This window comes from Meles meles, chromosome 13 (genome assembly GCF_922984935.1).
Source record: "Meles meles chromosome 13, mMelMel3.1 paternal haplotype, whole genome shotgun sequence".
NCBI classification, from domain to species: domain Eukaryota; kingdom Metazoa; phylum Chordata; class Mammalia; order Carnivora; family Mustelidae; genus Meles; species Meles meles.
Window position 1 is genome coordinate 42,936,350 of NC_060078.1, and position 25,493 is coordinate 42,961,842.

Below are 25,493 nucleotides of genomic sequence, written 5' to 3' on the forward strand. Positions count from 1 at the left end.
TACTAAGGGCAACCACTGATCTTTTTACTGTCTTCATAGCTTTGCCTTTCTCAGAATGCCATATAGTTGTAGTCTTCTCAGATTGGCTTCTTTCACTCAGCAATATGCATTTACGTTTCCTCCATGCCTTTTCATGCCTTGATAGCTCATTTCTTTCGATCACTAAATAATAGTCTATTGTGTGAGTGTACTATAGTTCATTTGTCCATTCACCTCCTAAAACACATCTTGACTGCTTCCAAAACTTGACCATTATGGATAAAGCTGCTCTTTTTCTGTGTAAGTTTTGAACTCATTTTGGTAAATATCAAGAAGCACAGTTGCTGGATCATATAGTAAGATGTTTAGTTTGGTACAAAACTGCCAAATTGGCTGTACATTTTGCATTTTCTCCAGGAGTGAATGAGAGCCCCTGTTGTTACACATCCTCACCAGCGTTTTGGTGGTGTGTTTTGAATTTTAGCCATTCTAATAGGTGGAAAGTGATATCCTATTGTTTCAATTTGCAGTTCCCTAAGAATATATAATGTTGAGCAGTTTTTCATATGCTTATTTGCCATTTGTACATCTTCTTTAGTGAGATGTCTGTTTAGAACTTCTGCTTGTTTTTAAATTTTGTTCTTTGTTTTCTTGTTGAATTTTAAGAGTTCTTTGTCTTTTTAGATACCAGTCCTTTATCAGATATTTTATAAATATTTTCTCCTAATCTATGATTTTCCTTTCCAAATCTCCTAATGGTGTTTTTTCAAAGAGCAGATATTTTAAATTTTATGCAGTCAGGTTTACAAATTTTTTTCTTTCATGGATGGTACTTTTTTTTTTTTTTAATTTGTTTATTTACAGCATAACAGTGTTCATTGTTTTGGCATCACACCCAGTGCTCCATGCAGTACGTGCCCTCCCTGGTTCCTCAACCTCCCCCCCCCCCCGCCCCTTCAGAACCCTCTGGTTGTTTTTCAGAGTCCATAGTCTCTCATGGTTCATCTCCCCTTCCAGTTTCCCTCAACTCCCTCTCCTCTCCATCTCCCCATGTCCTCCATGTTATTTGTTATGCTCCACAAATAAGTGAGACCATATGATACTTGACTCTCTCTGCTTACTTATTTTGCTCAGCATAATCTCTTTCAGTCCCGTCCATGTTGCTACAAAAGTTGGGTATTCATCCTTTCTGATGGAGGCATAATACTCCATTGTGTATATGTACCACATCTTCCTTATCCATTCTGGATGATACTTTTTGTGTGTATCTAAAAGTTATTGCTCAACCCAATGTCCCCTGGACTTTCTTCTTCACTACCTTGTAGTTTTACATTTTGCCTTTAGGTCTTTGATACATGTTGAGTTAATTTTTGTGTACCATGTAAAGGATCATTTTTTTCTGTATGGATTCTAGTTTTTTTAGTATCACCATTGAAAAGACTGTCCAGTCTCCTTTTTGTTTTTCTGTTTTTTTTCTTTTCCTAGGTTTTCTTTATTTTTCTTTTATTGAAGTGTAATAAAAATACAGTGTTTTATTAGTTTCAGGTATACAACATATTGATTCAACAGTTCTATACATTACTCAGTACTCACCATAAATATAGTCACCATCTGTCACCAAAACAACATTATTATAATATTATTGACTATATTCTCTGTGCTGTACTTTTCATCTCTGTGACTTAATTATTTTGTAACTGGAAATTTGTACCCATTTCTACCCTTCATTCGTTTCCCTTATCCTCCTTCTTAGATTCCAATTGGCACTCATCAGTTTGTTCTCTGTATTTAAAAGTCTGTTTCTTTGTTTCTTTGTTTGTTCATTTGTTTTTTAGGTTCCACATATAAGTGAAATCATGGTATTTGTCTCTCTTTGTCTGACTTATTTCACCTAGCATAATACCTTGTAGGTCTGTTCATGTTGTTGCAAAATGGCAAGATGTTTTCTTATTTTTTAATAGTTGAGTAATATTCCATTATGTGCATACATGCACATACACACACCACCTCTTCTTTATTCATTCATTCATCTATCAGTGGACACTTGGGTTGTGTCCCAATACGCAATATCTCAGCTATTATAAGTATGCTGCAGTAAATGTAAGGGTGCATGTATCTTTTCAAATTAGTGTTTTTGTTTTCCCTGTCAATAGAGGAATTACTAGATCATATGGTATTTCTGTTATCCTGTGTTCTTTGAATTGCCTTTGCTCTTCTGTCAAAGATCGTTTGACTATATGTGTGGATATACTTTGGATTCTCTGTTTTGTTACGCTGATTTGTCTATTTTTTCATCCATACTACTGTCTTAATTACTGTCACTTTGTGTAGTAAGTCTGGAAGTCAGATAGTGTCAGTATTCTGACTTTCTTTTTCTTTGTATTGGTTATTCTGGCTCTTCTTCCTGTTCATATAAACTTTAGAATGACTTTGTTGTTATTCACAAAATAATTTGGTGGGATTTTGATTGAGAGTGTGTTGAATCTAACATTGAAAAAATATAATAACCATGAATATAAAATACATACTTAATTTTTAATATACAATTTTTATTAAAGATGAAAAAAGAAACACTAAAGGTTTTGTGAGGTCAAAGTGCAACTCAGATTAGGAAATAAATGAAGATGAAAAATTCTCTTTCTCCCTGTCTCTCACACACACATTTCCACTTACTGTTCTAATGTGTGAATCACAGGCCTTCAGAGTAGCACAGAATCACACATCTTAGAAATTAAGAAGCTCGGGTAGAAGTGACGAGTATAAGTATGTGGGTACAGCCACGTATTTGGAGGGATTTCTTTAAAACTGCAATAATGATTATGCAGTGATGTGATTATTAGGTGTGTGGATTGTTAATGCTATTGTATGGACTCAATTTAAATGGGTTAAAAAAAAGCTTATCTCAGAGATTTCTTTTTGCAGTTATTCTGATCCCATTTTGGGGGGATGACTTTATTGTCTATACTTCTAGAACAATATTGAACAATATTGGTGATGGTAGACAGTTCTTTCTCATGCTTCTGTAACTACTGAACTCATTTTTGCCTTAACCCATCCCTATATTGGTTCACTTCTTCCTATTCCATAGCCTGCCTGGCCTGTGGTTAGCTGTAGTCTGCCTGTACTAACACACTGCTAATAGTCCAGTGTGTTCCCCCAGACAGCATGCAGTCTTCTTTTGCTTTCACCATTTAAGTTCTCTACCAGAAATCCACGATTGTTAAAGTCTGTATACAAACAGATTTATGCCTGTCAACTTATTATGGGTTCCTGTGTCCAATAATTCCACTATTGTCCCATGTTTATTTTTCTTTACATTCTTTATGTCTTCAAGCTTGGGACTCTTGGAACTCATACTGTTTTAAAGGTTCAGATTCCCGTGTGTGAACTGCATCATCCTCTCAGAATGTGGAATCTCAGAATCTTCATTATCTTTCTGTCCTATTTTTTCCCTCTCCTATCTTTAATGGTATCCATTTATTTTCTGAAAATAACCCCTGGTATATTTGTTTTCTGTTACATCTTTGTCTTCTTTTGCCTCTTGACCTTCTCAGTTATCTTCATTTTTTTCCAGCTAAGTTCAGTAAGGGTGTTATGTTATTTCCAGTGTATTATCAGATGGTTTCATACCAAATACCTGAGTATAAACAAATTGTGTTAAAATTTAACAATTGAGGAATATAGGTGAAGGTTATAGGTCATTATAGTATTCTTTTGACTTTTATGTTAGAAAATTTTTTCAATCTAAAGAAGTTGGGAATTATACTAACAACAGTAATACAATAGCAATTAGTTAACATTTACTATATGTCAGGCACTGTTCCAAGCACTTTAACATATATTACCTCATTTGAGACTTATACCAACCTAATGAGATAAGTACTGTTATTATCCTCATTTTATAGATTAAGAAAATGAAGGTTTGATAAAGTAACTTGTCCTGTTATTAGCTAGTAAGTAACAAAGGTGAGATTTGAACTCAGGTAATCTGTATAGGTAATATAAAAATGAGTAAGATATGCTCCTGCTTTCAAAGAGCTTGTAATCTAATTAGAGGTGATAGCTATATAGATTTCTTTAATTTGTACTAAATAAATTAAGGATCTTCAAGTGCTAGTTTTATCTAGTTGAGGGGATCAGGAATGGCTTTTAGAGGAAGTAGCATTTTAGTATGAGGAGAAGATGTAAGTTTCATTTTGGGTCTCATGGTGTAAGTATTTGAAATGCAACCTAAGGTATATGAACTTTATTTATTTTGCACTGGAGAACATTGAGAGTTAAAGAAATTATGGCCCGAAGACATTAAGTATTTTTAGTAGCTAGTTACTGTCAGTCAGGATTTAAACCTTACTCCTAGGTGAGAGGTGGCTCTTATATACCATTACGGTTTTCTAGATACCAAATCTTTGACCCCGTATTATTAATGATAAAGACTTGTGACTCTTCTTTTGAATGTTTCTAATTTATTAGTTTCTTGCATGTGGTTAATTTTTAGTCAACCTAAAATAAGCCTTACTCTGTACCTGTTTCTCATATTGTAGATTGCAGACCAGTCTCCTTCAGTCTCTTTCCTCTCCACTCTTTGTTTTATTCACTTGGTAACATAGCAAGTAAAGTTTAATTTGATTATTAACTGGGACTTTTTAATGTAACTGCTTCCAGATTATAATTTTAAAGTAGTAGCTAAAGAACTTTAAAATTTCAGCAATGGAAGCTTGAAAAGAAATAACCTAGTGGTTAAAATCCATGATCCTTAGTCATTCAGTGAAAGCAACAACAACAAAAATAAACAAATAAAAAGCTAACTGGTCTCTGATATAGAGGAAAAGAATATACAGTCTGTGTCTTCATGGAGTTTATAATTTGGCACAGATTATAACAGATTGCCAATGAACACAATATACTATGTCAGGTAATATGGTGGGGCATATTAGAGGGCTCTATAAGGACACCCGTGAAGTACCAAACCCTGCTTTGGGGGATTAAGGAAGCTTTCCCTGAGGAAATGCCAACTAATTTAAGATGAAGAAGAGTTATCATTCTCTAGATCAAGTGGCAATGGAGGGTAGGGTGGGTAGCCTGGCCAGGAGTAAAGAGAGTTTGACATAGGTTTGGAGATGAGGGAGATTGTAGTGTGCTTCAGGCAGTCTCAGGTAATTGACTGTGGATTAAGAAGTCAGTCTAAGGGAGACAGATGTGTTAAGGGATAAAGTTAAAGAATATATTGGATTTAGGCTATCTTTGGCCTCATAAGCCATATTTAAGTGTGTCCCTGTCCCTGAAAAACATGCCTTGTACTTTGTGCCATTGCTTTTTATTTTCTTTTTCCAGAAAGCCTTCACTTTTCATTCCAGTCAAATTCAAACTTTATAGTTCATCCCAGGTTCTTTTCTGTCCAAGAAAATCTTCCTAAGTATGTCAGCTTTTTTCCCTGAAAACATCGCTTATCTCTTTTCTTCATGTGCCAGATAATTCTATATTTTTGTTTTCCTGCTTTGCTAACTTTATTATTACTATGTATTTTTATCACTTCCTGTATAGATTATCCATCTATTCAGTAATGAATGGTTAAATCATATTAATTAATTGATCAGTATTTGAAATTTAATAATTCAACTATAATTTGAACCATAAAAATAAAGCAGAATTCTATATAAACACATTAGATCTTAACTATAGATCAACAATTTAGAAGTTCTTAATTTTTTTTTCTTTAGGTTAAAACAAGAATCAGACCTGAAATCCCATATGAAAAATAGTTTCAGAAAAATATAATCTTGTGAAAACCAAGCTTATATTGAATATTTAAGAGTTTAGAGATTTGGGAATATTTGTTTGAAAACTAGAAAATTTAGTGAAAACCATGTTTCTACTTTTTCAGTCTGATTAAAAATTAATGTGGTGTGGCTTTTGCAAATTTAATGCATCATGAATTTAACTTTAATCCTGATATGTTAACATAACCATTATTTGGAGAGAATACTCTCCACAGTGTGTTATTTTATATATTTTATGTTTTTTATTTTTATATTTATATATGTGTATATATACACACATATATATATTTTAAAATGTCATTTATTTATTTGACAGAGAGACAGCGAGAGAGGGAATATAAGCAGAAGGAGTGGGAGAGGGAGAAGCAGGCCTCCTGCTGAGCAGGGAGCCCCATGCGGGGCTTGATTTCAAGACCCTGGGATGACCTGAGCTGAAGGCAGACGCTTAAAGACTGAGCCACCCAGGCGCCCCCATATATATGTATTTATATATCTATTTACATATATAAAATTTTCATGTCTTAAGAACCAACTGGAACTATGTATTATGTGAATGCAGTAATTTCATAATTGATGTAGCTAATGACTTCTGATTAAAACATTGTGTTTTTCACATCCATGAAACAAATCAGTCCTAGGTTATATTTTTTTTCCTGCTTTTTTCAGCATGTATGTTATATGAAACTAAAGGGAAGTTTAAATTTTCTTAGAGTGGATTTTTTTTGAAATATAGTTTAAGATTAGGAAATATGTGGTGTGTATAAGACTTTTATAAAACCAAGTTTAACCTTTATTGGAAAAGAAGATTTATCAATAATGTAAAAACAAAACGAGAAGTAACAGTTCATCTGTCTTAACTGTTTGCTGGGACTTATAAGAGAATGGAATCTAGCAGTATGTGACCAAACTGGGAATTAACATAGGTAACATAATTATGGGGCTAAAAAAAAGATGTGAAGTTCAAGAGGCCAATTAAAGTCAAAAGCTAAAGAGCGGACAATCTGTTCAGGCAAGAAAATAAGTATAATTTTTTTCAGACAAGGCCTTTCCCTAGAATTTTTTGTTTCTCTTCTATTTCCTAAAGAATAAGATTTATTCACCAATCTGTAGAAAGCACAAAAAGGGGGAGGAGTGCAGAAGATAATTATATTAATGAGAACTAGAACTGATTGGAAATTTTGGTGGAAACAAATTCAGTGTCTGAGGTAAACAAAAGTCAAAGGCTATGTGATAATGATAAATGATTTGTAATAATCACTTCAATAATTTCATTACCCTATTTCTTTCTGAAATTATATTGTGTATCTTTTCCCTCCAACTTCTTCCCCTGTCCTTCCAGAGGCTCTCCCTATAGAGAATCTCCTTTGGGTCATTTTGAAAGCTATGGAGGGACCCCCTTTTTCCAGGCTCAGAAGATGTTTGTAGATGTACCTGAAAATACAGTGATATTAGATGAGATGACGCTCCGGCACATGGTCCAAGATTGTACTGCTGTAAAAACTCAGTTACTCAAACTGAAACGTCTGTTGCATCAGGTGAGTATATATGAACGTTTTTAGCTCTCATATTTTGAACTGTAAAATGGATTGACTTTACTTTCTTTTAAGTTAATTGGGTTTCTAATGCCTATTCAAATTTCTGTAGAAATAATGCTTGTAAATAATATATAACAAACTTATGTTGGAGAAAAAAATATTTTTTTTGTGATGCTTTCAGTACAGTCCCCAACATTTATGAGCTGTGTGATATTTGGCAAGCCAATTTTTCTCCTATTTCCTTATATTTATAGTATGTACATTATAAAATTGTTGACAGAATTAGAAATAGTAGTTGTAAAATTAGAAGTATCATAGTCAGGCATTCAGTCATCAGTGGCTGCTACTATAATTTAAGCTACGTAGGAAATAAACAGCAGTTTTTACTTACATAAGCATAGTCATATAATTTAACTTCTGTTTGAAACCTTCAAGTTTAGTCTTCCTCAGTCCTTTTTTTTTTTTTTTTTTTTTTGAGAAAATTGAGACTTGTAGCAGTGATGTGACTTGTCCAAAGTCCAAAAACACAGGGTGAGCTGATATAGAAGCTATCTTCTTATTTGGTAGTACTGTTTTTGGTTCAAACTTACAGACAAGGTCAGATGAATAGCAGAAAACTAAGGAATAATTTTAAATCATGGGTATCTTTTGTTTAGTTTTAAAGCTGTGTTTATTTTTTGTAGACTAGCCACATTTTGCTTAAAATTATGGTTGAGAACGAACAGTCTAGCTTCTCTGCTGACCTTATTTTCTGGATTACCTTCCTCAGGGTCGTATGTTATAGCTTTTGAGCAGGGACCAATTAGAATTCCTGGTGTCCATCAGAACCAAACTCTTGACAGATGCTCAGTAAAGGCTAGTTGAAGTGAAATATGGCTCCTGTGTTAGTAACAATAATGATAATTAGTGTAAATATCCTATTAAAGTCATGAAAATTGTTATGTAAGTACTTGATAATGTATTCTTTGGGTTACTCTTTTCCATTTTTGTGGATGTTGGATTACTTTTTGAAAATAAACTTTTCTGTGCTATGCCTGGGAGTAAGAAAGTGGAAGATCTTTTTCAGATCTGAGATCTTGGGACTTCTCCGAAGGGAGGAAGGTGATTTCATGATTGAAATATCCAGACATAGAGCTTAGAATTTTAACTGTAACTAGGAGATAGACTCTGGTTTATAGTGTTTCTCTGCTCATTAGTCTGGGGAGATTTTCTCATCAGAAGCTTCAGAGTCAAAGGAAAGAGAAGGTAGAAGTGGTAGGGGAATAGTTAAAATATGTTCAAGATATGCTATCAATCAGTCCTTGTACTACTATACCACATGCCCTCTTTTGTGTCTGGGTTTATTGCTCTGAAACATGAAGCATGATAAATACCAGCTAATCAGACCATGCCACGTCTAATAATAGGAGAAGTAGTATAATTCAGGAGAGAATATATAAATTGATAACCAATGATAAATACCATAAAAACAAAACTTTTTTCAGAAAAACTGTGACTCTCTTAATGGCTCTTTTCTGTCATTATCACCTCTGAAATGTTATAGTAAACACTGGTCAAGTTTACTTTACTTTTTGTTTATGCTATGAAAGCAAAATTATGAGAAGAGAAATTGCAGAATCTTTTTAGGGCATCTTTGAAATTTCCCAAAGTGCTAACAGAAGTTAAAAGCTAAATGAGTCTAAGATTTCATATAACTACCTCTATTTTTTCTGCATTTAATATTACTTAATTTTGAGAAGTTCAGTGTGATACATATACATAGTTTTTAAAAATTCGTATAGTATTCAGATACTTTTGAAAATGCAGTATTTCTATTCTTCTCTCCACCTCAATCAACCTTTTTATTCTAAATAGATTACTGTCTGAAGATTTCTCTAGAACTATCATTCAGAGTCTTCCTTTTGTCATATTGTGGGATTGGGTCCACTATTTCTTGGGTATCTTTTTAGTTTATTCCCTCATTTTGCTAGAGTATATCTTTAATTTACTTTCTAAGAGAGGGCAAATGGATGGTAAATTTTTTTTTAGTTACTGCATTACTAAAAATTTCTTTTATCTACTCTAATATTTGATATTAATGATTTGGCAAGAATGGAAGAAATGATTTTTTTGTTAGAAATCTGAATGAGGGGCCCCTGGGTGGCTTATTGGTAAAGCCTCTGCTTTGGCTCAGGTCATGATTCCAGGGTCTTGGGATCGAGCCCCACATTGGGCTTTCTGCTCAACAGGGAGCCTGCTTCCCCCTCTCTCTCTCTGCCTACTTGTGATCTCTGTCAAATAAATAAATAAAATCTTAAAAAAAAAATCTGAATGCGTTGCTTTTCTAGGATTCAGGTTGCCACTGAGAAGAGTCCACGTTCTGATCCATTTTACATATTATATTGCCTGTTTTTATTTTTCTGAGAGATGTATAATCCTTTTTTTCCTGGCACTTTGATCTTTTATTTTTGGCACTATGTAGTTTCACAGAGATGTCCTGGGATTTGAGTTGTGTTGTAGTTGTTTGTACAACAAACAGTAGTTTGTTCCTGTTTAATGTATGGGTAATTTAGTAGACTCTTTGGAGATATATATTGTGTGAAATTTTTAAAAGTTTTTTCTGTGGTTTTTGTTTTTACCTTATTTTCTCTATATCTTTCTGGAATTCTTGCTAATTACAAACTAGAGCTTCTGAATTGATTCTCAATCTTTTATCTTTTTCTTTTATACTTTCCTTTGGTTTTAATTATCTTTCTTCATATATTCCCTCAACTACATATTTCAGCTCTCCATTTCTGTTGAATTACTTATCTTGACAATTGTATCCTCAGGTTCCAGGAACTCTTTTATTATATACCATTCCTTATTCATATCATTCAATTTTTGTTTTATCAGTAACTATATTAGGTAGAGTGTTCCTGCTAGTTTTTGTTAAGATTTCTTAGGTTCCTTGTATTATCTCTCTCTTTCCAAATAGGCATTTTGTCCTTTATGTTTATTCTGGTTTCTTTCTTTTGGAATCTTTCTTCAAATATCTAATGATTAGGGGCGCCTGGGTGGCTCAGTGGGTTAAAGCCTCTGCCTTCGGCTCGGGTCATGATCTCAGGGTCCTGGGATCGAGCCCCGCATCAGGCTCTCTGCTCAGCAGGGAGCCTGCTTCCTCCTCTCTCTCTGCCTGCCTCTCTGCCTCCTTGTGGTCTCTGTCTGTCAAATAAAAATAAGGAAAAAATATCTAATGATTATTTGCTGTTTATTAATATTTAAGAGTGAGGAATTAAAAAGTTGATTCAGGCATTTTTATATGTGGGCTAGGCTGGTCAATTGGCTGGCTTGATTTTATAGTACTAGATGGATATTGGAGGACACCTCAGTATCTACTGAGTGGAGGAATTTTTCCTTCTTAGGTTGTTCTGTTTTCTCCAGAGAAGCAACCTCTGATTTTTTTGCTTGGAATAGAGGTAAAAGACTGGAAGTCTGTTCTTGCCTTATGTAGACTTCTAGTTAATTCCTATCATCTTTAACCTTGATGGGTCATATTCATACTTTTTTCTGTATCTAGCATTTTGACCCTTATTGGGGTTGTGTAGGGCAAATTGGTTCTCTCTTTGTCCATGTTCCCCATCCATACATACTGCAGTTATGTCTTTTTCCAGTCCTGCTAAATCACTTATTAAAGTTTCTGTCCCTTTTGTAATTCTCTTTATTATTATGGTTTATATGTTTAAAAATTTTTCTTCTCTATCATTTTAGTATAGGACTAAAAGAAAAGATTAAAGTATTTCTAATCAGAAGTCCTCTTCTTTTCGGGCACCTGGATGGCTCAGTCGGTTAAGCATCTCCACTCTTGATTTTTGGCTTAAGTCACGATCATAAGGTGGTGAGATTGATCCCTGCCTCAGGTTCTGCACTGGGTGTGGAACCTGCTTAACTTTCTCTCTCCTGGGACACCTGGGTGGCTCAGTCAGTTAGCCATCTGCCTTCCGTGCAGGTCATGAGCTTGGGGTCTTGGGATTAAGTCCCGCATCAGGCTCTTTGCTCAACAGGCAGTCTGCCTCTTTCTCTGCCTGTTGCTCCCCCTACTTATGTGCTCTCTCCCTCTGGCAAAAAATAAATTAAAAGAAAAAAAAAAGATTCGCTCTTCCCCTTCCCCCATACTTCCAAGAAAGTGTGTGGGGGGGAGTTCTCTTCTTTTTAAGAATATAGGGAAAATATTTTTTTAAATTACTTTAGCTATGTGAATGCCTCCTTTTGAAATTTCAGTGTGTCACAGCTCAAAATTTGATTATTCTTTGGATATTCTTGTTGTTTGCTGGATTTGCTATTAGAGAGGTGGGGTTTTGCACTCATTTGCAAACATAAGAATTTAAGTAAACACTGGTAACCAGTATCTGCTTGGGCCGACTCATAAGAGATTGATTATTATAGGGAGGAGTTACCCTGATTTCAATAAAATATGAAGTCCTGCAAGATTTGACTGAGTACTAGCTCAGAAACAAGAATGTCCACAAAGAAAGAGGTAGTCTCATTATCTCTTATGTTCTCTTACTTTGCTGTTCTCTCTTCCAAGTAGTTTTACCTCAAGGCAGTGTTCCTTAAATTTAGACAGAAATCTTTTCCTTGATTATTTTTAGCAGTTTAACTGTTAGGCTATTTAAGATTGAATTAAATTAGGCATGTGGGTGGCTCAGTTGGTTACGTGTCTGCCTTCAGCTCAGGTCATGATTCCGGGGTCCTGGGATTGGGCCCTGTGTCAGGCTCAATCTGGGGAGTCTGCTTCTCCCTCTCCCTTTGTCCCTCCCCTCTGGTTGTGTTCTCTCTCTCTTTCAAGTAAATAAATAAAATCTTAAAAAAAGATTGAACTAAATTCATACTAAACTAAAGAGAAATGATTAATGAAAATATAAATGGCATAAAAATGATTTCTGTAGCCTGATTCTTAGTGGAAACAACAGAATTTTATAGAGCTCCTGAGAACTTTATATATAAATATATAAAATTTCTATTCCTTACTACTCAGTAAATGTATGTTAGATTGATTTTAGTCAGACAGTTTTATAATTGCCTTACCTGCCTTAGTTGCTGGTTATTCCTTAATCCAGTGGCCTCTCACTGCTGTCTTTATTTTCTTGATCTTCAGGACCTGATCAAGAGGCCATACTTGATAAGGACAAATGAGAAACCACCTTTGCATTTTCTCTATTTCCCCTTAGTGTCTATTACCAGTTTGAAGGAATTGCCTTTGGAATTAGTTTGGGTTCTCCAAAGAAAAAGAACTGAGAGAGAGAGAGAGGGGAAGATTTATTATGAGGAATTGGTTCACATAGTTATGGAGGTTGAGAAATCCCAAGAGCAGTGGTTGGTAAGCTAGAAACCTAGGAGGTCTGATAGTATAATTCTGGTCTGAGTCTGAAGGCCTGGGAACCAGGAGAGCCAGCAGTTAAGTTGCAGAATGAGTCTGAGTTCAAAAGCAGCAGAAGACCAATATTCCTGCTCAAAGACAGTCAGACAGAGAGTGAATTTTCCCTTACTCCATCTTTTCTTCTGTTCAGGCCTTCAGTGGGTTGGATAAGGTTTACCCACATTGGGGCGGCATTCTGTCAGTCCATGGAGATTGTTTTGGTATAAGTATTGTGAGCAGAGAAGCAAATCCATATCCAGAATAAGTGTCTATTCCAGTAAGGACAAAACATTGTTCTTTCCATGATGGAAGTGATCTAGTATCCTCAACCTGCCACCAGGTAGCTGGTAGATATCGAAGGAGTGGTGCCACATCGGGGACTCAGTGTTAATCTCTCATGTTGGCAAGTTAGACACAAAGCAATGACTGTAGCCAGGGTGGCCATGTTGCTAAGTCAACCTCCATCTCTGCCATCATTGCCATTTTGTTTATGAGCCTGTTGGGGGACAGCAGGTGGCTGGGGTGAGAGGCTGACTGATATTCAGGAATGGATCAGACTACCCACTTAATTTTTTAAATTCTCTTTTGCTGAGGTCACCCTTTGGTGACCATTCACATGAGACACAAATATCTTCATATTTTTTTTGTGCATTCACAGAGGTCTCTCCACCTACCTCTTCCCCAGATTTCCTTGTCACCAGTTTTTCAATCATGTTTCTTCTAAGTCCCTGACTGTTGGCCCATATATTGGTATACATTTGCATGTCTGGATATTTTTCCTTCTAAGTAAAGTGAACAGCCACATGCAGTGCTTGAAGTTCTGTCCCCTGGAAGGATTTTCCTTCCCTGCTATTCTTCCAGGTTGTACCAGAAAGGAGCTGTAGTGTTGTAGCTATCCACTTCCAGATGTTGTCTGCATATCATAGGGAACTGTAAACCAGACCTGAGTCTTGTCTTCTCTTTGTCAACTGATTCTAGGGAACTCCCCATGAGGCCATGTAGTTTGGATAGAGAGGGCAGTATAGAAGGAGCAGGGACCATGGGCATTTGAGCCACTTCTTCATGTAACTTATTTGTATCCTTAGGGCCTGTTTAGGCCTAATCACATTTATACCACTTCCATTTGATGATGGAATGTTTCATACAGCTGCAACTTTATGACTTTGTGAGTCAGATAACACCCCATTCATGATGGGCAGCTCGGGTTGCATGGTAACTTGGTGGCCCAAGATTAAGCATTCAGTCACTACTAAGACACGATAGCAGGCCAAAAGCTGTATTTCAAAAGGACAGTAGTCATCTACAAAGGATGGCAGGGTTTTTCTCCAGAATCGTAAGGGCCTTCACTGAGATTCATGTACAAAGGCCTCTTTTAGTCTGCAAACAGTCATTGATACTTCAGACCATGAAACCTGCTAGGTCATAGGACCCACACAGCAGAGCAGCTTGAACAGCAGCCTGAACCCATTGCAAAACCTTCTGGGCTCAGCAAGTAGGACCTGTTGTTGCAGAACCTTCTGAACCTACTGAAAACTAGTGCTCGCTTCGGCAGCACATATACTGAACCTACTGAAAACTAGCAGCTATTTGGGTCACATGGTAAGTGGGCCAGAATAACACACCCAGATTAGGAGTATGTTGCGTCCAAAATCCAAAGATACCCACTAGGTACTATACATCTTTTTTGATTATAGGAGGATCCAGATGTGTAATGACTTATCCTTTACCTTAGAAGGGATATTTTGGCACACCCATGGTCTTTACTCCTGCATACTGCCTTCTTTCTCAACAAACAATTGTTTATATTCCTTTTGTGTTTCTGGCAGTTAAGAGCAAATTGATGATTGGGCAGTGCTATTCAAAGTAGCTTGTACAGGTATTTGTTATTAGTCCATGAAGTGTTAAAGAACTCTTGCCAGAATCGAAATAAACACATTTCATCCTTCTTCCAGAAATTTTTGCTATCAAAGAAAAAAACTGAGCCAAAACTAAACTGTTTAGTAGCCAGTTGATTTATAGTCTCGTGCAAGCTTCTTATTATGTCGCAGACAGAAAATAGTTTGTGCCAGAAGTGATCTGCAAATCAAACTGTAAATAACACTGGTGAAAGATACTATCCTTACTTGTGAAAGAGAAGTCCAGAAAATGAAAAAGATATGCAACCAAATATTACACTAGAGGTATTTTTATGTAGTATACAAAATAGAAAAATTCCTGTGGCATTGGAGATGAAGAAGTTCATTCTGTGGCATTATGGAGATTTGAAACTGTAAGTTGAATTTATCAGTTTAGGATTTGGGGGAGATGAGGGGAATCAGCATGAACATGGTTACAGGTTCTTCAGAGCATGAGCTGCATTTGTCATGATGACTATGAGAAAACCCATGAGTATGTAAGATAATAAAGAGAAAGTCAGAAAAAGTGTTTAACTTGATACACTTTGAAGTAACTTTTAATACAATTTTTTACATTAAAAATGTTTATTAATAAGAATTAAGCATTTATATTGCATTTATAGTCAGATCTGTATTTCAGTAACTAAACTGGCATCTGTATTTCAGTAACTGAATTCTTAATGAATTAGGATTGAATTTTGCTGAAGAATGCCAACAAATAAATGTAGAAAGTGTGATAAAATTAGAGAAACATACAAACCCTAAAGAAATCTCTGCTTTTATGGGGCACCTGGGTGGCTCAGTCATTAAGCATCTGCCTTTGGCTCAGGTCATGATCCCAGCATCCTGGAATTGAGCCCCCGTATTTGGCTCCCTGCTCGGCGGGGAGCCTGCTTCTCCCTTCTCCAGCTCCCCTGTGCTGTGTTGCCTCTCTCGCTCTCTGTCAAAAATAAATAAAATATTAAAAAAAAAAAGAAATCTGCTTTATGCCAGGATTACTAATTGTTGCTATAACTGTTAGATGACTGGACAGTGGGTTTCTGGTCGGTTCTTACTGTGCCAAAGTAACACCATATAAATTATTAATGGTTGCAAGAGGAAAAACATACTTGTTCACTGGAGAGCTCAAACTGTTATCACCCTAATTCAGAGATGGTTTTCCCATTACTAATGAGTTGAGTTATCCAGATAGTATCTGCTCATGTGATATACATAATTATGCATGATATATTCTAGCAAAACCATTTAATTTTAACTCCTCACGCCATTTCTTACAACTTCCTTTTTATAGGATAAACAGGTGATGGAAGAAAAAGAGAGGAAGGAACCAGACAAATTCATATGGTTGAAACCTCTGTAGGAAAAATAATAATATCCCTTTAGCTTGTTAGTATCCCAAAAAGTTGATGTGGGGAGGTGAAAGTGCTACATTAAAAGAAATTTAACAGAAAACCAGATGTAATATGAGATTCTGAATTGGATGTTGGTTGAAGATCAACTATAGAAGGCATTTTTGGACAATTGGAGGAAATTTGAATATGACCTGTGTTTTAGATGAGGTAGAAATTTACTGAAATGGAAAGGTAAAGATTGTTGACCAAAGATAGGTTATGAAACAGTATGTGCATTATAGTCATATATGTGTATCTCCAGAAGGAAATGCACTAAGGTGTTAATAGTGATGATACCCAGCTGATGAGAATGTGATGTCTTTTTCTTTCATCTATATTTTCTAATTTCTAATTTTCTACAATATGTATTTACTATTTTGGAAAAAAAAGTTATTGGAAAAGTACATGTGCTATTCAAAGATCAGTTCGTAATGGGATATGGTTAAAATGTAGGATGCTAGAGAAGAGGCAGTAGTGATAGTTAGGTTTAGGACAGATTGTAAAGGGCCTATGTGCCACAAAAGGAGTTTGAGCATTACTCTTTAGGCAGTAGTAAGCCAGGTGAGTGACATGGCCAAATTGATATTTTAAAAATGTTATTTGAAGGGATTTGTGGAAAATGAATAGCAGAGGGAATGACTTAAATCATAATATTTAAGAGACTGTTGCAGACATCCAAGTTTTAGCCTAAATTTGTTAAATTTAATTGCTTTGAAAATAGTTAAAATTGTGCTCTCTTTCATGCATATGTCCTACAGAGTTGTGTATGTAAAACTTATATAGTTGTCTATATTGTGTACTGGGCAATTTTCTAGGTTTTCTAATGTACATTATCTTTAGTTCTTGAAAAGCTGGTGATAGCTGCTTCATCTCACAGCTGAAGACATTGAGGCTCAGAAAGCTAATTAGTGGGGCAGCTGGGTGACTCAGTTGGTTAAGCATCGAACTCTTGATTTCAGCTCAGGTCATGATCTCAGTGTCATGAGATTGACCTCCATGGGACTCCAAGCTCAGCGAGGTGTCTGCTTCTCTCCTTTCCGCCCCCCACCTCATGGGCTCTCCCTCTAAAATAAATAAATCTTTAAAAAAAGAGAGAGAGAGAGAAAGAGAGAGAGAGAGAGATAGCTAATTAGTGATAAAACCAGGACTGCCCCCGCCCCCCCCCCATCTTCATGACTCCAAGGCCTGTTGTGCACAGTGGCATTCTTAGGAGATTGACTTGACTGGGGGCAACAGGGAGAGATACCTCTTAGTGACGTTCTCTTTGGGATTGTAAAATATTTGATTCATATCCTATCTACCTGTTTAGGGGATAAAAATAAAGAAGTATATAATAGTGTTTTATGAATTGTCAAGTGTAATATACAAATGTTTTATTTCGTTATTTCCTCTCACTGCCAATGTTGAGAATAGAACCAATACTTTTTCTAATGTTCTTCTAATGCTCCTGTCTGTCCTCTTACCTTGGCTCTTGCTGTCTGCGTAAATGAGTGAGGGAGTGTGTGGGTGTGGGTGTGTGTGTGTGTGTGTGTGTGTGTGTGTGTGTGTGATGGAGTATTTAAAGCAGCAGCATCCTGGGTGAGTGTACTAAGAGTTAAGGAGCTGCTGAAATAATGCCTCTTGGTGGCAAAGAACCCTATAGAAAAGTCAGGGAACTCATGCTTCTTTATCTCTGGACTTCTTTCATCATTCTGGGGGTGGGGGGAGTTTATGAAATATACATGGAAAGCACATATACAACATAAGGGTACAAATAAATAATGTGAAACAGGTTTGTACTCACAGCCAGGATAAGAAATGAGGCATTAGGGGTACTTGGGTGGCTCAGATGGTTGAGCGTCTGCCTTCAGCTCAGGTCACAATCTCTAAGTCCTAGGATTGAGCCCCATGGCAGGCTCCCAGCTCAGCGGGGAAGTCTGCTTGTCCCTCCCTCCACCCCCCTCACCCCCCACTTGTGCTCTTTCTGTCTCTCTCAAATGAATATAAAAATCTTTAAAAAAATTTTTTTTTAAAGAAATGACGCATTAAGAAGCTCCTATGTACTCCTTCCTGATTGCAGGGACGTCCAGAATCTAACATTTTCCTTGTTTTTCTGTTAATTTTTAACTGTCTATGTTTGTAGTCCTGTGGATACTAGTTTTGACTCTTTTTAGAAGTTTATATAGATGAAATTATGCTGTGTTTCTGTGACTTGCTTCTTTTATTCAACATTTTAAGTTTCATTCATATTTATGTTGTTTCATAAATTTTCATTTCTGTATTTTATGAGCAAACAATAATTTCTTTGCCTATTTTATTCTTGATGTACACATTATTTTTTTCCAGTTTGGGTTTTTCTTTCTGCTATGACAAATAATATGAACATTTTCCTGGTACACATGTGTGAAAGTTCTGGATTAATTAGGAGTGGAATTTCTGAATCATGGGACATAGAAATATTGCACTCCAGAAATATACTATTTTCCAAAATTGTTCAGTTTCACTCCCCATAAATAGTTGATGCTGTTTTCCATTGTTCTACATCTGTGTAACCCTTGGTATTACCCAATTTCTTATTTTTGTCATGTGATAGGAATATAGTGATATTTAATAGTGGTTTTATTCTGTATTTCCTTGACTAATAAGAAATTTGAGCTTCTTATGTTTATGGAATGTTTGTTGCATGGTCATGTCTTCTTTCTGTTTGTGTTTTAGATTTTTTTGTATATTTTAGATGTAAGTATTTTGTTACATGTGTCACAGACATCTTCTTCCCTTCTGTAGCCCCCTTTTTCATTCTGTGGTATCTTTTCATGAGCAAATATTCTCAATTCTAATATAGTTGAACTTAACAGACTTTTTTTGTGTATGTGTGTGGGGGGGTTTTCCTTTCAGAAATATTTGTTTAAGAAATCTCTCCTTTCCCTGAGGTTATAGATATAATCTCCCTTTCTCTTAAAATATTAACAGTTTTGACATTCACAATTAACTTACAAATACCTTGGAATTGATTTCAGTGTGTGTAAGTGTGAGCTAGAGATCCACTTTCATTTTTTTCCTATATGAATAATTAGTGGATTCGGTGCTGAAAGTATTAAGAATCCACTCTTTTTCCTCAGATATGTGGTGCCTGTCCATATATGTAACACTATCCCAATGTCAAGTAACACAATCTAACATTATTAGTAAGGCTTGATAATACATCATCGTGGTTCCCAGTCTTGCTCTTCTGCTGAAGTATCTTAACTATTCTTAGTCTTTTGCTTTTTCATAAAATGTTAGAATCATTTTGTTGAGTCCTGTGAAAAATCCTTTTAGGATTTTAATGGGAATAACAATGAACTAATAGATCAATTTCAGAAAGAATTAACATCTTACAATATTTTGTTTGTTTATTTTTTATAAGATTTTATTTATTTAACAGACAGAGATCACAAGTAGGCAGAGAGGCAGGCAGAGAGAGAGAGAGAGAGAGAGGAGGAAGCAGGCTCCCCGCCAAGCAGAGAGCCCGATGCGGGGCTCAATCCCAGGACCCTGGGATCATGACCCGAGCCAAAGGCAGAGGCTTTAACCCACTGAGCCACCCAGGTGCCCTGTTTGTTTATTTTTAAAAGATTTTATTTATTTATGTGACACAGAGAGAGAGCCAAGTTAGCAAGCAAGAGCCCAAGCAGGGGGAGTGGCAGTCAGAGGGAGAAGTGGGCTCCCCGCTGAGGAAGGAGCCTGACATGGGGCTCCATCCCAGGATCCTGGGGTCATGACCTGAGCCAAAGGCAGATTAAGCCACCCAGGCGCCCCCACAGCTTACAATATTTAGACTGAGTGTTCAAAGCTATGATAAGTATAGGTCCATTGATTCAGCTTTTTTTTTTTTTTTAAAGATTTTATTTATTTGATAGAGAGACGGTGAGAGAAGGAACACAAGCTGGGGAGTAGGAGAGGGAGAAGCAGGCTTCCTGCTAAACAGGGAGCCCGATGCAGGGCTGGATCCCAGGACTCTGGGATCATAACCTGAGCCAAAGTCAAACGCTTACTGACTGAGCCACCCATGGGCCCCCACTGATTCAGTTTTAAGAGTTTATTTCAATAAGGTTTTATACTTTTTTATTTAAAAGGCTTGTATAATTTTTTTAGATTTATTTCTAGGACTTAAAGTTTTTGTTGCTATTTTAAATGCTATCATTTCTTAATGGATTGTTGCTAGTTTACAGAAGTGCAATAGACTCTTGCTATGTTGAGTTTGTATCCAGCAACCTATATAAAATTATTACTTATTTAATAATTTATCCATAGATTTCTTTGGAATTTTTTAGGTGATAATGATGATACTTATTAATCTGCACTAATGACAGTTCTTTTTCCTTTTCAGTGTTTGTATTTTTCCTTGCCTTATGGACTGGCTTGAAATTCTAGTTTAATATTGAGTTGTTCCTGTCTTGCTCCTGAACTTAACTGGAGTATTTTCAATGTTTGACTGTTAAACGTGATATCTACTATTTTTTTTTGTGGATACCCTTTATGAGATGAAGGAAATTTGTTTTTTATTTTATTTTTTAATATGAAAATTCTTTTAAAAACATTCTCATCCTTACAAAAACATATACAGTACTTAAAGTTTCATAATTTTTTCCCTGAACCATGTGAGAGTAAGTTGCCTGCTGAAATATATCACTGCCAAATATTAAGTGTATATTCTCTAAAAATAAAGATTTTTTCCTGTGTAACCACAGTGCAGTCATCAAAATCAGGGGAGTCAGCACTAATGTATTATTACCATGTAATCTTCAGAGCCTGTTCAGGGCTTGCCATCTGTCCTGGTAATGTCCTTTATAGCAAAAAGATCTAGTTCAGAATTACATACTGTTTTTAATTGTCATGTGTCTAGTTTTCTTCAAATTGCAATACTTCCTCAGTTTTCCCTTGCCTTTGATGACCTTGACACTTTTTAATATTATAGGCCAGTTATTTCTGCAGAATGCTCCTTAGTTTGGGTTTGTCTTTGTAGCCATATGATTGGATTTATGTTACATATCTTCAACAGGAATGTCGCAGAAACAGTGTTGCTTTGTTCTCATTGTCAGGTGACTCATGACTTTGGTTTGTCTCGTTAGTGATATTATCACAGATCACTTGATAAAGGTATTGTCTGTTAGCCTTCTCTACTGTAACATTATTCTATCCCCCTTTGTGATTAGTATTTTATAGGGAGGAATTTTGAAACTATATAAATACCCTATTCCTTGTCAGATTTCCACTTTATTCACTTATTTATGTAATTACGCATGTACTCATGGTTCCTTATTTTATGTCATCATTTATAATCTGTGAATTATAATTTACTTTGATGCTCACACTGTCTAAGATTTGGCATTTGAGAACTCTTTTGGGTTCTGTGTACTTTTGACTTCTTGTACCCATCATTCTTTGAGTATGTTTTTGGCAATGCAAGATATCCCATTCTTTTTTTTTTTTTTTTAAGATTAATTTATTTGACAGATAGAGATCACAAGTAGGCAGAGAGGCAGGCAGAGAGAGAGGAGGAAGCAGGCTCCCAGCTAAGCAGAGAGCCTGATGTGGGGCTCGATCCCAGGACCCTGGGATCATGACCTGAGCTGAAGGCAGAGGCTTTAACCTGCTGAGCCACCCAGGCGCCCCACAAGATATCCCATTCTTATTTAGTATTTCCCCTCTTCCTATCCGGGAACGGTCATTTTTTTCAAGAAATGCTGGTTACTTCTAGTGGGGAATGGTATTTAGAAGCCAATATCTGGGGGTTAGTGTGCTTATTGCTATTGGGTTGTCAGTGCCCTTAAGCCCTCTCAAGTTGTGTGAGTATACATGTGTGTATTTGTGAATGTTTATATGCATACTTATGACTGTATTTCTATATCTGCCTCTATGTTTGCCTGTATAATTTGCCTGTATGTATTGAAAGCTTGTTCTCATAAGTTTAATTCCAGTCTAAATACAGCATTTCTCTTTTTCTGTATTTATAATTCTCTCCTCCAACAGTGAGAAAATTGGTTTCTGTTTTCCTTAATATATTTATTCATTTAATCAATCATCAAGGGTGCAACCAATTCCTGCCACTGCTGTTACCATCTCTCCTGTGTAGTTCCTCTCCTCACCCCATTAAAATTCTGTGTCTTAATGAGATCCCCATGCATAGCTTCTTATCATCCTCTGTGTACACCTTGCTCATTGTACTTAGGCTTTAACTCCTTGTCAACCAGTCCCCTGGATTCTGACATCCCACACCAAGCTCTCTCCCTATATGGATGCCTCCTTACTTTGTTTGGGCTTGGTACCACATGTCAGTTGATACCTGCACATGGACACATTTCCTGACACCTGACACTAGTTCTTTTCCTATATAGATGCCCTCCTCATACAGCTCTGGTAGTCCTCTCCAGGAAATGTCATGTGTGGATGCTTACTTCAGTCAGGCTGGACTCTGACAGTCCATACCAGGCTGCCCATTAGTGCATGCATGTGTCCTTCTTATTCTACTCAGTCTCACATGTTCCCCTACTCCCTCTATGAATGTGCTTTTTCAGTCTTGTGGACTCTGACATGCCTGGTAAGCTGTGAAGCTGCGCCCCTGCAGGGACCTGTTCTCTACTTGGGCTTTTTTTGGGTAGAGACTTATCTTGCTCTCTCTCACCTAATGGCTTGTTCAGGAAGGGAAAGGATAGTGAAGAGGAAGAAGAAGCGAGTTAGAAAAAAAAATTACCAACTTCATTAAGGTAGTATTCACATTCAAATAAAATGTACCCATTTTACCTATACAGTTTCTGTTTTAAGGAATATTTCTACAGTTGTATAACCACCACCACCACAATCAAGATAAAGAATGTTTCTATAGCTGTTGAAATCCTCTCATGTCCCTTTGGAGTCAGTCCTCTCTCAAACCTGTTCTAGGCAGCCTTTGCTCTGCTTTCTGTTACTAAAATTTTGTCTTTTCTAGAAATTCATCTAAATGAGATCATTCAGTGTGTATTCTTTTTGTTTTTGGGTTCTTTCTCTCAACATAATGGTTTTGATATTCATCTGTTTTGAAGAGTATCAGTAGTTCATTCCTTTTTACTGCTGAATAGCATTTTGTTGTGTATATGTGTGTGTCTGTGTATGTGTATATCATAATTTTATTTTTATTCATATACCTGTTGATAGACACTTGAGTTGTTTTTAGTTGTGGGGTAATTGGGATAATGCTGAATTTCTAGATATTAATGATGAAAATTAATAAGAGTGAATGTGACTTCAAGAAATTAGAATTTTAATTTAGACCAGTTCTTCTACTTGTTTATTGTGTGGTCTTGGACAAATTCCCTCTAAAAAATACAGAAATTATAATAGCTCCTATCTCAGGACTGTTGTAAAGAATGCGTGAGGAAATTCAGATAATGTGCTAAGCATAATGTCTGATGCATAGAAAGCAATTAATAAATGTTAGGTATTACTAATAATAATGATAATAACAATAAAAATGTGAAGGTCAGTTGTTTTTAGTTGCTTACATTGCTCAAAATTTTATGCGGCCACTCAAAAAGCTAATTCCATTTACTTTAGTATTCATTTAATTAGTGTTATTCCATCATTCAGTATATTTTTTTAAGCACTTGTTGAGTACTAAGATTGTAATAATGAAGTTAAAAAAGACGACACAATTCTTGTCTTACACATAGTGAATTGTTCTTAAAACTACACATTACAGCTGGTTAGTGGGTTTTGAAATATATTTTGGCCATTATAACTAGACTTTTTGCTAATTAAGTAGAATAGTGTAGGCACTATCAGAGGGCATCACATGTAGCAAAGACAAATATGTCTTGTGGAACTTGTTTTTGATGTGATATCTATATCTGTATGTCCACTATCGACTCATCCATCCTTGTTTAGATATATGCACACACACACACACATATGTGAACAGATATTTGTGAATATGTATGCTTGGTTGGATTAAAAATTATTTCTTATTGTGGGTTATGGTTCTCAACCCCCAAAATAAACCTGTTCTAGTACATAAACAATGCTATACTTAAAACTCCAAGACAAGTCACAGATTTAAATTGAAAATAATGTGAACGATCACTGCATCAATAAAACATTAATCATCAGTAAATATGCTGAAAGATGCAATGTTTTATAAAGGCCCCTCCAAAATTTTGTATAAAAGATTTGAAGAAAAATTTTATGTTCTGTAGGAAGGCTAAATGTGCAAATTAACTTACTCCATGGATATTAATGTAACCAAGTCAACTACCTTATACTCTAAGAGAACATATAAGGATTAAGCAATTATAAAAATATGTTACAAAGGGCAGAAGATAAGATACAAACTGAGTGTATGATTGGAACTTATAGTTTTTTTCTAGTATTTTTTTTATAGATATAATACCATTTCAGTCAAAATCAAAACACCTTTGTGGTATTCATGAAAGGGACTCCAAAACTGTTAACACCAAAGAGTTTATTCTGTGTTCTTTGAGAAACACAAAAAGAGAAAGGGGGTGGGAGGGAACTCTTTAGAGCAGGATATAATACTGAGACAAACAAACATAAAGCAGTGGAAAAGAACAGAAAATGCAGACATATGCACTGAAGTATCTACTAAAAAACAATTGGACACAAAAGGATTTTAAAGGAAATGTTGAGGACAAATTCAGTAGTATAGAAGCAGTTATTTAACTCATACTATAGTAAACAGGTGGTCTGAAGAGTTTTTTTTTTTAATTAAAAAATTAGAAGAAATTTACAACTGATATTTTTAGGTGTGACAGAAGAAATCTACAGAAAAGGATATCCTGACTCAAATATATATAATTATGTTCAATATAAAAGTTGAAACGGAGGAAATTTATAAATAATACTTGCTTAGAATATTACAGAGCTGTTTACATATAACAATGTTCCAGTCAGTCGAAATGCCATATTTTTCTGTTTTAAAAATATCTTTGTCTCAACCGTTTGTTAGGATCATCTCATCTCTAAAGCTCTTATTAAAAATCAGTCTTTATAAATTTGTATTTTAGAAATCCTCTCAAATATAGCTTGAATGATTAGATGTTAAATCCCATAGGTGAATTACAGCATTACTCAAAAATTATTTTTGATGCACATTGTAGAGTCTATGTGATGTGATGTGATTGTTCATCCATATACTTTTGTTTTTAAAGAAACAACTTTTCAAAAAGAAAATGAAAAAAATCAATCTCTCCTCTTCCTCTACTCCCTTTCCTAGGATGCCTCTTGTGATTATGTTGTAGCATATCTGAAAAACAAGGCAGCTTTGTTGACATCACTGATGATGCTTGTCAGCAGAGATTGGTCAACGCTGCCAAACTTTTTTGTTAGTCATTTCAACTATCCATGTCCATTGCAGCTGCTCTGGAACTCATAGGAAGATCCCAGTTTTTGCAAACTCATGGAAGAACCACATGGGTAAGATGGAGTTTGTTATAGGGTTTTCCAATAAGTTAGTATGTGGAAGAGTCATAATATTAGAATGAAAGTTTACGTTGATGCTGTGTCAAAAGAGAAAAGTGAAAGATGAC

General features: G+C 35.7%; 1 protein-coding gene across 10 annotated transcripts in view; it reads left to right on the forward strand.

The window, feature by feature from the left end:
• CCSER2 (coiled-coil serine rich protein 2) overlaps positions 1–25,493 on the forward strand; it is a 200,079-nt gene that overhangs the window by 110,125 nt on the left and 64,461 nt on the right. For 9 of the 10 annotated variants that reach the window (XM_046026970.1, XM_046026969.1, XM_046026968.1 and 6 more), the window contains one exon: positions 7,096–7,291. The exons of the other annotated variant lie outside the window; for it this stretch is intronic. In XM_046026970.1, coding sequence (XP_045882926.1) covers positions 7,096–7,291 — 196 coding nt within the window. The remainder of the gene's footprint in view (positions 1–7,095; positions 7,292–25,493) is intronic. 10 annotated transcript variants of the gene reach the window in all.